The following is a 16,386-nucleotide window of genomic DNA, read 5'->3' on the forward strand; positions in this document are numbered from 1 at the left end:
GCTAAAAAACCAAATCATGTACATTACATGCAACACAGAAAATAAATAGCTCCAGGAAAAGAACCCAAAAAAAAAAAAAAAAAGCACAAGCTTTTGCTTGCAGGGACAGTAAACCAGTGTATTTCAGCAGTCATGGCAGGTATTTCTGACTAAAAATTGTGTATTTGATGATGCCGAGCCTTCAGCATTTGATAAGGGGCTTTTAAAGCCTTTTGAACAGTAAATCACCTCTCTTTCTATCAATAATCTTATTATAATATCACTAGAAATGCCAAATGTTTAAATCCTACTTTATTACTACAATAATGGATTTAATTTGTAAAACATATAAAGTGAGGCCGTAACTGTTCTGGAGGGAGATATCTGTCATCCCACTATATTTATATAATTTTCTGATGGCTTTACCCACATATTTTGAATGGATGAAGGATTAAAAGCAATCCCACTTGCAAGATTTTTGTGATTGGGAATGGATTCTGGAAAGGAAACCAACATAACCACAGAAATGAAGCAATTGTTATTAAAAAAAAACCATCCTCAACTTCGCATTCACGCAAAATAAATATGTAGGTGTTTGTCTGTGACTTGCTCCATTGAGGCCCTCTCCTGCTGCCAGAAAAACCCTGCTTCCAGCTGCACAATCAGTATTATCACTATGTGCTATTTTTGGCTCCTGAGTACATCTCACGTAGCGTCATCCTTCCCACGCCAGCCCTGGTATGAAGGGCGGAACCTCTTCTTTCCCCTCCCTTGTCCTCCCTTGCCGCTCCCGTCTGCGCAGTGCCGCTGCCAGCTCCATCCCCACTGCAGAGGGGTCTCTGGACTCTTTTCCCTGGTCCTTCTCATTTTCCTGGGCAAGAGACTTTCCATCCAAAGCTTCATGTGGGAGGCTTCATGTTGGCATCCAGAGTACATGTCCCAAATATGTCCAGCCTCACTTTCTGATCATAGCACCAAGGAGCTGCCGGTAAGTAATCTTCTGATGAGTGATGGAGTCCCTGTGTCCAGTGTCCGGAGCTTGTTATAAATGGGTTGTTTTTCGGGTCATACAATTTCCCAGCTATCATTTTGGTAGGTTTCCAGCTCTTGTCACAGTATGTTAACACCAGGTTTTTGTCTGAGGGCACAGTGCTTCGTTTGTTCTGACACTGTGCAGCTTTGATTTCCATAAGTTATTAAAGTCTAGTAAATATTGTAAAATTACTTCCTTTTTAAAGTCTTCCTTGGCTAGGTGCTATCTAGCCAGCTAGCTGTTTAATGTTTTTCTCTTCTGATGTGATGTCACTGCTAAGTGTTTGGAAAAGCTCATATGGACAACAGCTGCACTTGGAGTTATAAATCTCTTCAAATATAAGGTTCAGTTTCCTTGGTTGTGCCACAGGAGAAGCCCTCATAGCTATAACCACCCCTAGCTTGAGCTAGGCTGTGTCTCCCTAAACCTGTTTCATTTTACACAGAATAATCAAATATTCATTATGTGAGTAAGTGTGTGTGTCTGTGCGACTGTCACAGAGTGATTGGGGTACTCACCTGGCAGATGAGAGACCCTGTTCCCAGTGACCACTCCAATGAATATTTAAGTATTACATATTAAGTATTCATTGGAGCAAGGATAGGAGCAGACTTCTGCCACCCCCAAGGGAGCACCCAAACACCAGGCTGTAAAGTCATTCTTTCTTCCTTTAGCTCAATGAATATTTAATTATTCAAGGCCAAACAAGACAGCTTCAGTGGCAGAGACTGAGATTCCCTGCTCCCATGTGTGCACCATAACTGTGATGATGAGGGCAGGTATATAAGAGATGTAGCTTTGTGTTTCTTTGGAGTTAAAATGAAATTAAATCCAAGTTTCCCATACCTTGAATGGGGCTTCCAGCTTCTGAGCTGCTGAATGGAAAACATAGAACTCCAACACACACTGTCCACAGCCATGAGACAGAGGTGCTATGACCCAAAGATCAGACAAAGCGTCCTTATCAGTGATGAGATTGGTTCCATGAATCTCTGAGGAGAAGGAATCAAAGCTGAAGACATTCCTAACCGCATGGCAGTTCCTGCTGGCTATGTAATATGTCTTTCTGAGGTTATCCAGAATGTGATGCATAAGAAAACCTATTTATTCCCTTTATTTTGGGGTCTGATACGCCCAGACTGTAGTTAATGGGACCTAATCCTGCTTTTGCAGTCCAAGGAGTGGGCGTGTGAAGTGGTGAGTGTGGGGAAAACATCCAAAAAGAAAAGGCGAAGCAAGGGTATTTGGGTCTAAAAAAGGACAAAGGTAGATAACTGAGGAGTAGAAAGATCAAAACAAGGAGAAAAATATGGATTAAACAGCAGGCAATCATAGAGTGGGGAAACAACAATGGGGGGGAAAGGGAGCAGGGACAGTGACCAGAAGAAATAATACCTTTATTTAGCAAAGGAACGGAGGGAAGAGATGGAAAGGGCTGGAAAGAGATGGAAAGGGAGAAGATTAACTCAATCTTAAAAATAAAATGTGAAGAATCTATGCCCCTCACTTAGATCTTTGAAAAGTAGAAAAATTGCCATCTGCTCTCTACTTCCAGAGGACAGTGGGTGGTCTCTGAACCAAGATGCTTTGGATTCACTTTGGGCAGTTGACTGTGGGAGCATTGCTGTGCAGAACAGTAGCTTATTACTGTTATTGCAGCTCTGTTTCTTGTAATTTCAAAGAATCCACAGCATTATGATTCTGTTGTCAAACACTAAATGTGGTTTCCAAGCAAAAACCAGAGCAACAGCGTAACTGTGATATCGAAGCGCAAATAAATTGCCTTCTTGTACCCATCAGGAGTGTCCAAACCCAAGTCAGCTACATAGTCCCAGTTATTGAAATGGCAACACTGCATTCTGAATGGAATTGCTCAGCTTAGAACATTTCAAGGTGCTCCAAATGATATAGTTCATATCTTTCATATCACATTTATGTTCTTCTAAGAATAGCCCAAGGCTGTTGAGCAGCCACCTTCAGCAAATGTTTGCTACAATTTAGAGAAATCCTTTTTGAACATTTTGCTGTCCATTACTTTAACTAACCTTTTCCTTGAGAATACAGATTTAGAGTACTGCAGGTCTATGGCAATGTAGGAATACCCCCATTGTCTTGCTGTGAATATTACAGTGGTCTGACTATGTCCGAGCAGATATGTTACACATCATGTCCTTTGAGGGACACGGTAACATATCCACAAAAGATCAGAACTTCACCCAGATACCTTACCCCTGTTTGAATGGCCACATGTTTAGTGTTTTGATGAACTCTTTAGACAGATGACAGTAGCTATCCTCCTTCCATACTGAGGAAAAGGCCACCTGTGGACCAAGCTGTGGGAGAAAAGCGGAGAGCAGAGAGAAGGGTTCGATTTCGTGAGCCTGAAGAAGTCATTGAACATGGTATGCTGAAGGATTAAGAATTTTGGCATGACCTTTCTAGCTTTTAACATTCACTCTGTCTGTCTACATCAGCTTCCTCCTCTGATAATGTGATTTGTGATTTTCAGCTTAGCATGGAGCAGAGAATGGATGATACTTGCTCTGTGCTCTGCAGAACTGCATCTGGTCCATTTGCCTGCCTGCCTGCCCTGCCTCACCCTCAGCTATGGTCACAGTGACCTCCCGAGTCAACCCCCACAGGGATCATTGTAGACCATGGGCCTGGCTGAGCCCCAGGGCTTCCCCAGAACAATCTTTCCACTCTGACCAAATTTAAACATCATTATGTCACTGTGGGTAACTAGGATGCCACAGAACACAACAGCACAGGTCTGAGCCTAGCAGACAGGATGTAATAACCTGTGCCAACGAAGGCACCCAAGGACTGACACAGCTAACAAAACCTCTGGCCTTTTCATTCGTGAGCTAAAATGTTGCAGGTCAGGGAACTGGGAGCGACCTTCCGCAGAGCTCTGGCACAAGGATCCAGTTTGCACTTCTGCATGTGCTATATGCAGTACCAAATAAGAATTGGTGTTATCTTCTGACTTTCCCAAACTCATCCAACCAAGAAAATTGTATTTATTGTTAGAAAGCTAAAATTGTATGGGTTTGTTTTGTCAGTTGGTCAAAACACAGGCAGCAGAATGGTAAAATTTCTATGTCAGCCACCTGTTTGGACTGCTCCAGCTTCTGAAAATAAGGCTTGGCATCTGCTGATGTGTTTATAAACAGAACTCTCATTTGTTTGGCAATACATTGTTTGGGATGCCTCCTGATGCAGGAGGGGGAAGCTGTTTCTTGATAAGCTTGTTGACATGGCCTGGGCTTTCCCACCAAAACTGAACTCCTGGAAAGGCTCAGTGAGTCAGCCTTAAATTCCTCAAAGTTCATCTGACTGTTCAAGAGCAGGATTTTAGTGGGAGTTAATAACTCCACCAGCTCTCTGCCAGAATCCATGCCCCACATCAGCGCTGGGAATCCTGCAGTCAGTCCAGTCCAGGGGGACCAGGTTGGTCTCCCACTGGCTCTGACTTCAGCAAAGCTGTGCTGGAACATGTGCAGGGAGCTGCAAGGATGGAGGAGACACTGACTCTTTTCCATGGAGACATAAGAAATGTTCCAACCCATAATTAGTATTCTGTGTTGCAAACAGACTGCGATTTAGATTATTTGCTGTTTGTCCACACAATATTATTATCATTAAGGCTGGTAAAATAAAGGTTTCTGGCACCACTGAATTTTTTCCATTCTATGGACTTTTTATACTGGATTGTGTCTGGGCCCTGGCTGCCAAGCAGATTCATTTCCAGGATGTTGTTGATGAAAGTTAGTCTGACAGTGCTTTCTTAACTTTCATTCTCTCAGCCTGTTGGTCTAAATCCCTTCCTTTCTAGGAATTATGTGGAATAGGAGGGATTTTAGCAGGAGCTGTTTCCTGACCTCCCTACAACAGAAGCAATCCTGCCTCTGAATTCTCCCACACAATAACTTTTCCCCACTTTCCTGAAGTGCACCTGCATCTGCATGTTTGCATGGAGTGGGTAGGTCCTCATCCAGAGCCAAAAGTGGTGTAAGAGGTTGCCCAGCACCTCCAAGATGACAGGCAATTTCAGACACATTGCTTGGTTTTGGCTTTTCTTTTTCACCCTCTGCCAGGAGGCATTTCCAGGCGTGTAAGAATATTTTCATTCTGTTTTCTAGTCATTTCCTGCTGTGACTACGTAGTGGGTAAGTTGAATTTTTCACATTAAAACTGTGAGCCATCCATAGCATTAACCTGAGTTTGCTTTCGCAGCTGGTGGGATGCACTGTGCAAACATACCCTCCATATACACAGCACTTTGGGCAGTCAGTGGTTGCTGCGTTTTCTTGTCAGCATAAGCAGCACAAGGTGCTGATGAGGTCTGGTGCAATTTTAAACAAGATGTCTAGTAAGACAAATAGTGGAAACAAAAATTAAGTCCCTGAAGCTATTTTTAATTTACATATAATTAATATATTTTATGGCAATAGAATAGGTACAGGTTTCTCAGTAAGATATGCAGGGAAAGCACCCTAAGCAAAACAATAGTTCTCCCTGCTGAGTTTTGTGTGAGGGGAAGAGACAATTCATTTATATGCTGACAGCAGGGTAGAAATAATAAAAATAATTGGTTTTTTCTGGTTTTTGTCCGAGGCCCGGCAGCCTCAGACACCCCCAAGAAAATGTCTGGATGTGGATATTCTGATGATGGTGATCATTTCTAGAGGCCCTGGTCAACATCCAGGCCCTTCTGTAGGCAGTGCAGTGAAGGGAGAGGGGTACATAAATACATGTACATATACACACCTATAGTTTTGGGAGGCCAAAGAGCCTCCCAGGCAGATGTCCCCATATCTCTCAGCTATTGCTATTGTCCAGGAAGAGGGGCTGTATGCTCATGACAATGGAAGCATCAGCTAGGGCTAGAAACAAGGTACTATACCCAGAAAAGGGCCTGGTGGAAAAGCAAAGATCAAATATTCTTCAAGGGGCAGTGGAAATGTGTATCCAAGTCAGGAACTGAAACAAAATCTCCTGTATCCAGGTCCAGTGCTTTTCTCAGATGAGTTGTAATGAGACTGGGCATGTCTGTGGCTGTGTGTGCTCTTCCAACAAGTAATTTAACTAACAAATTTAAGCATTAAACTTATAATTGTAATCTAAAAAAGCAAATTTGAATTTCAGCACATAACTGTAGTGATGGGTTGAAGCTCTTGTGAGCATAGCTCATCACCATTTTGCAGGCGGAATTACTCTTTCACTTTATTTTTTTTCTGTTCATGGATTGAACATATTTCCTAAATGAGAGGATATAAGGAAAGCCCAGTTTGAAATTTGAGATCACCACGAAATTTCATGTGGAAAGTAACTTTTTCAAGATGGAAACAGGTTAAAAGAGCTTCATATAAAAGGGTTGATGTGGAAAGCTGTTCAGCTTCCACAGGAAGGTTTCCCTGCTCCCATGTGTGCTCATCAGCCGAGCCCCGTGCTGGGAAAGGCAGGTGGGCACCCAGTCAAGAGCTGTAGCCTGTGGTGTGGGAAATCTCACAAAGGAAATACCAACTCCCAACTCACAAATCTCTGCAAAACCAGAAAGTGGTGAGCAATTCCCTGGCTAAACACCTTCATATCAACCATTCATAGAATAATGCCAAATAAACAAATTTATAAAATCTGAAATCTGCACATGGATAATTTGCAAACAGAAAGAAGGGCTAAATTCAAATGAATAAATTACTTGCTGCAAATAATTCACTCAGATCTATTATGGGACATTGATTTGGTTTCTGGTTAGCTATAAAATGACTGCCTATTAACATTTTACCTTTTCCCCATACACTTTTTGATACATTATTATGTGTTTCTGGCTTGGTTTTATGACTTTTACCTTCCTCTCTGTACATCTGTGTGACAGTTTAATTGACTGGTGTGTATTCCAGGGCTCAGAATGGAAGCTAATTTAAATATGTTACAGCTAATGTTGGCCCTTTACCCATAATAACACACTCCACATTTTTATCTCTTTATTGATTATGTGCATATGGCAGGAAAATAGCTGCACACTATGGGTTTTATTCAGGCATGAATTTGGCTTTATACGGCATGTTTAATACTCTAAGTGCTTTATGAAATAGTACCGACTGTGCAATGGCCATGCAGTCAGACAGAGCAGCCAGACCTGAATCAAACTGGATCCCCAAGGCCCAGGGATGGATACACACGGGCAAGGACTGGGACACAGCTGTCAGCAAGCTGAAGGCAGCCCTCTGATTTCCACATGTGTGCTGTGCCTGACCTGTGGCACTTTAAACATATTTGAAAAACATTTTGAAGGCAAGAAAAATGTTTACATTATCCTTCTGCTGAAGAGCAAGTGCAGAGGATGTTCTGGTGTAATTAGCACACAGAGCACTCAGAGAGTGCTTAAAACTGCCAGAGCTTTCTGAACATGCCTCTTGGTTAATGGAGCCATGTTTGGGTTCTTTCCATAGTTAGCAGGAGTCCCAAACAAGCTGAGTTACCAGGGAAAAGGACAGAAATCTCCAGCTTCTCTCTTTTACAGAGCATTTGTGAACACTAATAATTAGACCCAGTAGCTTCATATTCTCCTAGTATTCAACTTAACATTTAGTGTAAAGGTATAAAAAATAATTGCTGGAGGGGAAGCTGAGATCATGCATTAGCTATGCTAAACCAGTTCTTATTGTATATAATTAAACTCTTTTAATGCTCCATTAGATGATATCTTTTATACTCACCAGCCTCCATCAGGAGGTGGGACTCACTATCACTTAACTGATGCCTACGGAAGTGCTCGCCACCAGAGCCCTGTGTACCCTGCTGTTCCCAGAAAACTGGGACAAAGGCATCAGCAGGGGATCAAATTTGGGAAGCGTTTAAGATGGCACTAAAATAATGCTGCTTTCTTCTTCTCCTCATCACCGTTCAGCAGATGACAGGTCATCATCTGGATTGCCTGTGCTCCTGTGGCTCTCGTTTTGTGCAGTGCTGATCCTTGCTGTGAGTCTCTACTACACCACTATGAAGCAAGATGTCAAAGTCCTGGAGGAATTTCAATCCCGACTTGTTATCTTCTTCCTTCATGTAAGACACGTTGCTCAGAGATGCTGGACTTGGTTTATGAGGCAGTAGAAGTGTCCTCCAGCCTGACACTGCTAAGAAACATCACTGCAAAACTCCCAGTCTACTGCAGCCACATGCAAGGAACACATGAGCTTCCACCTCAAAGAGCAAGAAAATCCTGCCCGCTGTGCACCATCCAGCAAACACTTGTTCTCCTTTTCCTTTTGTTGGTTTTTTTTCACATCAATGAACATTCATACTAATGCCTTGAGGTCCCACCAAACTCATGCTCCATCACCCTGAACAGCAAACAGGTATCTGGGTTTTGTTCCCCAGAGTTTATAAGCTGCTGATATGAGGAGCAAAAGCAGAGAGGGAAATACATTGATCTGTGCAGGCAGCAGCAAGCTCTGAAGAAAGAGCCTTGTGAGCCTCAGGTCAAGGCTTTAGATATCAAACCACCTTTCTCCTCAAGTCTCCTAAGAATTACTCTGCAAAGGTTAAAATAAAGCTGAGCTATTGCACAGACACTGCTCTGGTGGCCAAAGGCTTGGCAAGCTGCTATATTTATACACCTAAAATGATTATTAGTAAAATCCCAGCAAATGGCTTTCCCTTCATGCATTTTTTTCCTCCATGGGCAAAAGCTGTTTCTTAATGCTTCCCTTGACTCCCAGGTGTGAAAAAGAACACAGAAACTCATTTAAACAGAAAATAGTTTATTTGCCTAACATAATAAATAATAGCGCTGAAACCCAGGTTAATCATCAAATCAGTAGTTTAGTCCTCTGGGTTTGATTCAGCCCATAAACCCCACAGGCTGACATACAAGATTTATGATAGTGCTTGTATTCAGACAGAGGTGTTATGCCTGGGTGTTCAAGGCCTTATATCATGGCAATATGGACTGCTTGTGAAGGTGTGAGGTGCATAGTTCCTTTATCACTCTATTGTCTCACCATGCTACACATTTCTCTGAAAGCAATCCTTTTAATGGAGATCATGTGAAACGGCATTCTGGGTATCTGAGAGGAGAACAAATGACTCCAAGTTCATGAGCTTCAAAGAACCAGCAAATTCATCTTTTTAGACCTTAGATTCTGCTCAGGCAGCACCTGATGTGTGCTTGGGGTTATTTTGTATGATAAGATTGACATCAGAACCTGTAAGAGCTGAAGTAAAAGGGGAAAAAAGGGGGTAAAAAACCACTGCAGAGAAGATGAAGAGATGTCTGCAAGACCTTGGCTTGAATTCCCCTGCCATTGAAACCATCAAAAAGAAAAAATGGTGCTTTATTTTTAGTTATTTTTTAAAAAGAGGGCCATACATCTGCCCCAGCAGCCTTCTCCCAAGCAGCCCACGGACTTTAACCAGGAGAGGATAAACTGAAGCACAACATGCAAGCTTCTCTCAGGAGAAGAGGGGACAGAACAAGCCAGAAAAATTGCAGCCCAAGACAGAAAAAAGTGCATTCAGTGGTGACTCTCATGCCCCTCCTAAGCTGTCAAAGCCACAGGTGTTGCATTTGACTCAAGCTGGTCTGGGAAGCAGAGGGTGCTGCAGGAGCAGTGTTTGGCTCAGGGGTCTGGGTGCAAACCACCCAGGTACCCCGGCTCAGAGGGTAAGTCCCACCACTGCTTCCCTCCCCTCACCACTGTCTCAGCCCTGCTGTTTAGGTAATAAAGGAGAAAGGTTTTAAACCTGTGTTCTGGTGAATCTCTGGGGAAAAGATTTTTAGGTTGGTACCTGCATGGGGCAAGGGGGTCATTGCAAGTTCTGTCTGCATCTTTTAATGTTTATGATTTTTTTAATGTCCGTGTTGAAACTCTTTGGCAAATCAGTGGTGTTCCTTTTTGGCTCTGGACTGACTCGTCTTAGGACTTAGGAGGGAAAATCTGGAGGTGGTGTGGAGACCATATGTGTGCTCACCTTCCTGCCCAGCTCCCCAGGAGATGGACACAGGACCACCTTTCCACTGAGCCTCTTTTAAGTGGAAAATGTCCACGTTCCTCTTGTTGGGGCCCAATTTATTGGTGTGAGTGAGAACTGCTATCGCATCTGGGCTGTCAGGGATATTTAGCAGAGGAACAGCTATTCTTGGCTTTTGTGTTGCCTCTGTTTGGGACTGTTTTGGGCATGGGAAAAGGCAGCACTTGAGTTATCTTGAGACCACTGCTGAGGTCTCACCACGGCTTTACAAGGTCTCCTGGGTCAGGATTGTTTACTGTGGTCAGTCAGATTCTTGGCAGGCTGCAGAAAGCCAAATTAAATTTGCCTTGAAGCCAGAAGGTTTGAAATAAATAAAAGCTAAAACCTCTTCCTGGCACAGTGGTGGAATCTTTTAGGTGAAGAAACTGAAGCTAAGAAAGCCATTGCATGTGGGAGTGAATGAAGTAGGTCAATAACATGACCAGGAATAGGAGAAAAAATTCCAGCTCCTGGGCCTGCATTTCTTTACTGCTGTACAACTTCACTGTGGACTTACCTGTTTTATTTCCTTCTGAAGCTCTTTTTCCATTCATGCATCCTGCTTAAATGCACATAACCCCTTTTCCCTCTCTGCCCTTTCATTCTTTAGCCATCACAGCTTTATCCTCACTGCTGTGAGCTGGATGTAATTTATCCTTATCCTTGTTCAAAGGTGTTTTTCTGGGTGTGACACCTTTGTGAGTTCAGATCTCTAAAGGTGCAAAAAGTCATCTGTGTCGGATAATAATCCCCTTGCTAGCCATGCTGGGTGATATTTCCCTTCAGTGCAACTCCTGAGAATTTCTCAATAGAGGTAAAAAGAAGAGGGATTACATCATTTATTGCAAACAGTGGAGATGCCCACCTGAATTCATGCTGGTGCCAGCTGGGTGAATTGCTTCAGAAGTCTAAAATGCTGCAGCCAACCAGCTCTGGGCAATTATTTAACCCAGCTTGGAAATGGCCATGTTTTAGATATAAAGGACTGAAAGAGGGAGTGATGTAGCCCAGGACCCTTGAAGCAGACAGTTGGTAGGAGGGATTCCCAGTAGCAGCATCTTGGGTGGCAGGAGACAAAGGGCCAGGGGACAGTAGCAGGTCTGTGCATGACAAAGGACTAATGGCAGTCCCTAAAGGTAGAAGTGCTGCTTAAAATCCCTAATGCAGTGAGTATGTAAGTAACACACAACAGAAATAAGCAGACCACAGCAGAGGGGTGTGTTGTTTTGACAGCGTTCAGTACATTCCTGCAGTGTGAACGGATGGAGGGCAGCTGCCAACACCCTCTTCAGGCACATCAAGAGCACCTGATTGCAGCAGCAGGCGTATCCATACCCATATGATTAGAGGAGATAGAAAAGGACATAGTGAGATGACACTGGATGTTTTTACATTAACCTTTTGATGCACTCAGCATTAGCAGCAGTAAAAAGCAGTCCCAAAGACTGCCTCGAGTCCCCCTCCTTCCCTTCATCTCTCCAACCCCGACAGTCTAGAAATGAGCCCACAGCAGCAATTGTAATTGTCATTTCTGCCTTTTGCCACTTAGAAGCAAGAAGAAGAGCTGGCAGCTTGTGACTATAAAAAGGATGTTGCCAGCTGCCCTCAAGGAATAACTCAGGAACTTCTAAGATAATAGTGTGGACTTGTTTCTTATTAACTCCTTGCTCCAAGATAGCTGTTGGGAACCTTTAGGCCCACCTCTGAAGAGAAAGCTACATGAAGAAAATTAAGCAGCTGGCATTTAGAAAATTAGCCTGTCCATGCAGCCTGTGGTCCCCGCTTACATTTGGTACCAAACTGTCTTTCAGCTGCATGTTGACACAGGACCATTTTCTTCTTGTCTCCAATGGCATTAGGGTGAACTGCTGGAAGATGGTATCAAAAGGGCTCAGGCAGCTTAGGATGGTTGGGCATACCCTTGACTATATAAATCGTGGCATGGAGATGCTGAGGAATGAGTACAAAGATGTTACCACTGACTTTGAGAACTTTTTTTATCCTACATTGTAACAATTTAAACTCACCTTCAAAGAACAAGCACAGAAATATTGACTTTGCAAATAATTTATTTTTATATTTCACCAAATCATAAAAAGCCGATGCACTGTTCAGCAAAAAGCATCAATATATAAAACACATTAACTCATTATCAGTAATGCTGGAGTGTACCACGTACACTGAACCCAGCCCAGCTCCTACTAAAGCCAGAGGAAACTCAGTGACTCCACTAGCAGGTGGATTGGACTCAGCGTTTTTCGCTGCTGGCTGTTTACAAAGGGCTGTATTAAAATGCTAGTAAAAAGCTTCCCTTTTGAGACTGTATCAAAACAATGATAAACCTCATTCTCTTTCTGGTTTTGTCAAACCCATGCAATTAAAGCTCCAAATCAGCAGTCATTACACTGCAAAAGACTATACAAATCAACAGAGATAATATTCAAGACAGGCCAGGCTCTACCCTCAGCTTGTGTGGACTAGTGTGGCTGCTCACAGGATAATCTATATACACTGGTGAGGGATCTGCTCTTCAACTGCTTTCAGTGGTTAAAAAAAATAGGAAAAAGTGTTCATTTTTCTCCCCAAATACCCATTGCAGGAACCTCTTTAGCAGCATAAAAAAAAAAAAAAGGTAGCTAATCTAGACTCTTATAAAGCTTTTCCCAGGTGGATACAAGAGACAGTAGCTCATGAATCCATACATCAGAGGACACATATTTCAGAGAGGCTGAAATGCTTTCAGGCTCTGCACTGACTTACAAGCAAGAAAGGTCTGATTCAGATCTTTGCAATAGTACCACACAAAAACACTAAACCTTTTAAAACTATGAGCTACATTCACAAACACCAAGTCTACAGAGATTTGGGAACAGTCCTTCCCCGTGCAAGTCACGAGCTGCACTGGACAAAGGGCCAGCGTAGGATATCTGGATCTGCTTTCCTCCAAATCTGGTGGCAATGTCAGCACCTTTGCACCAGATACCTGCACAGCTGGCACAGGTGGCTCTCTCCAGAAGCTGGCTTTAGGTCAGCACATGCCTCAAGAGGATGCTCTGCAGTTTGCGAGGCCACATGAGCAGGTAGGGGGTGAGCAGGCCAAGCAAAGGCTGAAATTGGTGTCAATCATATCACATATCACAGCCTGAAGGCTGAAATCCCTCACAGGAAATGCACTAACTCCTCATTATCTATTTCTGTTCAGATTGACGCCACTGTCCTGCATACCTCAGCTGTCCTTGTCTCTGGCAGGAAGAGATGTGAGAAATAAGGCCCAATGAGCCTGATAGAAATAAAATCTCTCTGAAGTTTGCAGGAATGTTTTTGAAGATGAAAGTATCCAGAGAGAAGAGATTCAGTGCAACTGTTGGTTTTTTTTGTTATTGTTGCTTTGTTTTGTTTATAAACCCTCAAAAACCTCTTGGGGGTGTATTTCAGATCACAATAGATTGATTTCTCAGTTGTGTAGCTTGGGCTGCTTTAATCAGAGAGTGTTTGACCAGAATTGCTCTGATACCACCAGTCTGCCCTGGCTGTGGACCCCGATGCAGTGGTCCCCCCCTGGAAGGATGCTGTTCAGTACAGAGCTCAGCATCACTGAGAAAAGGAACTGCCTGCTGCTCTCAAAGACTGGTTTAATAAGGAGACTGCCAGCACCTTATGAAGTCAAATGCTGGACCCTGCTTCAACAACCAGGGTTAAAAATGTTGCAGCAGCCTAGAAAGGGGAATGGATTAACTGATGCAATCCAGATCCAGCGTGTTGCAGGAAGATGTGCTGTGTTTCAGCCACAAACTCTTGGACTTCACCATTAACAGAGAAAAATAATTCTCTCTGCTGCAGGACAGATGGTGTGAGGAGTTCTGGACTGTGTTATGTGGGATACCATGACAGTTTTCAAACATTTCCCTGCCTTAAAATCTATGGTTTAACATAGTACTTGTATAACTCCACCAGGTTCCTGGAGAGACTGCTGGCACCAGCCTTGGAAACCTCCCAGAGCAACACATCATCTAAATCAGGCCTGGCTTATGTAAAGGGAAGGGTTCAATGTCACGATCCAGAGAGGCTGAATGAGAACAGGGAAAATCCTTGACTGCTTTTCTTAATTTTGGACAAAATTTGCGACAGAGACTGCAATTTTCCTCACATTCATAAATACTCTTCAGAGCCTGTACACACACTAGTCAAACTTGCCCAAATCTAGGGGGAAACAAGGGGAAAATAAGAAGGAGATGAAGAACAGTTTAGTCTCAGGACTGTTTACTCCCTTGTGTGAGAAATCATCCAGGATATCAACAGCACTTACAAATCATCATTCTCACCTCCTAGCAGGTTGTCTCAACCCTCACTTTACAACACAGTCGAGTGGAAAGGGGGAACAAAACCTTCTCACATTGGGTTTCCACCATATACAAATAATTCCAGCTATTTCAGTGAGCAGCTCTTGCTTCCAAGTAGTTTATCTCCTTGATAAACACCAGAGCCACCACGCTAAATCATTGTTATTTAGGAATTTTGAGCCAAATAGAAGAGCTCCAGCAGGAGGATTTGAGGGGGTTGAAGGATAACCTTTCATGTCTAACAAATTGCAGTTGTTGGCTTTTTATTTTGGTGAGAAAAAAATAAATTAAAATATCCCAAACCAAAATGAAATAATTACTCGACCAGTGCAAAGGGCTATTCACACAGCACTTCTCGGGTACTTATGCCCATTTTTCAGCAATGAGGATCTTACAGGCAGCTAATAAGCATTAAATCCTAAATCCTTTAGCTGTCTATGGAAATGGGATTTAGGCTCCCACATGGATTCAGGCTTTTTTCTCTACTGTGTGCAATAACAGTTCAAGCAGTTATAGTAGCTATGAGAGGTAGAGAACTTTAAGCAGTCAGATGAATACATTCACATTAATCTATGTTTGCAATAGCAGTTCAATTACACTCTTTGGCATGAACAAAAAAACTAAAGAGAAAGCATGGCTATGTTAATACTCTCCCCAACAACAGATTGGAAAGACACTGTTCATTAAGTGCCTGCACTGAAATAAGCAGCACTTCCTATATATTGAGTACATTTTATTCTAACCTCTGAGAATCAAATGTTAAGTTTTCTGAGAGAGTGCAGCTCCCTTCTTCATCAGGAGAGCATCAAAGTGCTGTCTTCTATGCAGTTCTTAACTTCATAAATCACTGAGTTGAATTTTGCCATTAAAAAAACCCATTAAAAAAAAATCATTTAGGTGTGTATCTGTGAGTACTAAAATATAACTCAAGATAGTTTTCCTCCTTCTTATGGAGGACAAAAATAGAAACATATACTTCAAGGCATTATTGTCATGAACAGAAATAGTTCTAAAACAATTTCTGTGCTTATGAAGTTACATGAGCATTTTGTCACAGCAGGTGAAACCTTCCTCTCCTCCCAGATTGGCCAACCAAAAGGAAAGGACATTTGTGGTCTCCAAAGCAAACATTCCAAGAGATAAAAGTGGGATATTTCCATCAACAAAGGAAATGGTCTGAGGCAAAAATTTAGGATCTGAACACAGCCAGGATTCTCATTTGCTCAAGGATACTTAGGCCATTGGTATAGAAGAAAAAACAAAAGTCTTCTCATAATTCAGATTAGTTGTTCACAAAATAGTGTCAGTCTTTCCAGTATAAATTACAGTCTGGATTTTTGTTAAAGTTAAAATTTAAATGGCAAAAATTATTTTACCTGCAATATGTTTGTGAAGGCTTTGGAGAAGGGAGATGACAAAACCTACAAACACCCAATACCAAGTTTATGTGCAACATGACTGTAAAGTGTGAGCTCCTCTTCCTTGCAACTCTGCTTCCATCCTGAACACTACATCGGTTAAATCAACAGTGTTCCATACTGGGAAGTGAAGGCCTTGAAGGGAAATCTGACTCTGTTCCTAACTGGATTAATTTAGGCTAACAGTAGGACATTACTCAGATATAGGGGAGGAATTAAAACACCCGCAAACCTGCATCAGAAACTCATCTCAGCCTTTGGGAGGTTGTGCACTGGCCGGTGCTTTCCTACTCTGCTCACATCAGATGTACCTCTGGGTATCACAACCATTGTCATTGCACGAGTCCTAATGCTAAGTAAGTAAAAGGAAGTGTAGAAATTTAAGGCATCCTAACAACTACTCCAGCCTAAGCTGCCTGTTAAGAGAAGAGCCTATATCCACATCACAGAAGAGCAGTGGAACTATTTCTGGCACCTACCTGTGTACATTGTACACACAGAATGCCTTCATGACAAGGTCTGTATGCTCAGTCATTCATCACTGGTTATTCTAACAACCCCTTTTTTAAAGGACCATAGAATCGCTGCTATAGCACGA

The 16,386-nt window shown here is 42.6% G+C and overlaps 1 protein-coding gene across 2 annotated transcripts; it reads left to right on the top strand.

Moving 5' to 3' along the window:
* Positions 1 to 731: 731 nt before the first annotated feature.
* CUNH14orf180 (chromosome unknown C14orf180 homolog) lies at positions 732 to 9,766 on the top strand. 2 transcript variants are annotated; one of them, XM_017729150.1, is made up of 4 exons: positions 732 to 967; positions 3,288 to 3,414; positions 5,158 to 5,184; positions 7,932 to 9,766. In XM_017729150.1, the coding sequence occupies exons 1-4, from the start codon at positions 881 to 883 to the stop codon at positions 8,129 to 8,131; spliced, it is 441 nt and encodes a 146-aa protein (XP_017584639.1). In that variant the 5' UTR covers positions 732 to 880; the 3' UTR covers positions 8,132 to 9,766. The 2 variants fall into 2 exon arrangements, with proteins under 2 accessions (XP_017584639.1, XP_008628017.1); XM_008629795.2 differs by having other exon boundaries at positions 733 to 967; positions 7,929 to 9,766.
* Positions 9,767 to 16,386: the final 6,620 nt, after the last annotated feature.

This window comes from Corvus brachyrhynchos, unplaced genomic scaffold (assembly GCF_000691975.1).
Source record: "Corvus brachyrhynchos isolate BGI_N302 unplaced genomic scaffold, ASM69197v1 scaffold1, whole genome shotgun sequence".
Lineage (NCBI taxonomy): Eukaryota > Metazoa > Chordata > Aves > Passeriformes > Corvidae > Corvus > Corvus brachyrhynchos.

Coding starts and splice junctions, on each gene's coding strand:
- CUNH14orf180 (XM_008629795.2), top strand. CDS start 881: ATGTGGGAGGCTTCATGTTGGCATCCAGAGTACATGTCCCAAATATGT. Junction 968..3,287: donor ATAGCACCAAGGAGCTGCCG/GTAAGTAATCTT, acceptor TGAACTCTTTAG/ACAGATGACAGTAGCTATCC. Junction 5,185..7,928: donor CTGCTGTGACTACGTAGTGG/GTAAGTTGAATT, acceptor ATCACCGTTCAG/CAGATGACAGGTCATCATCT.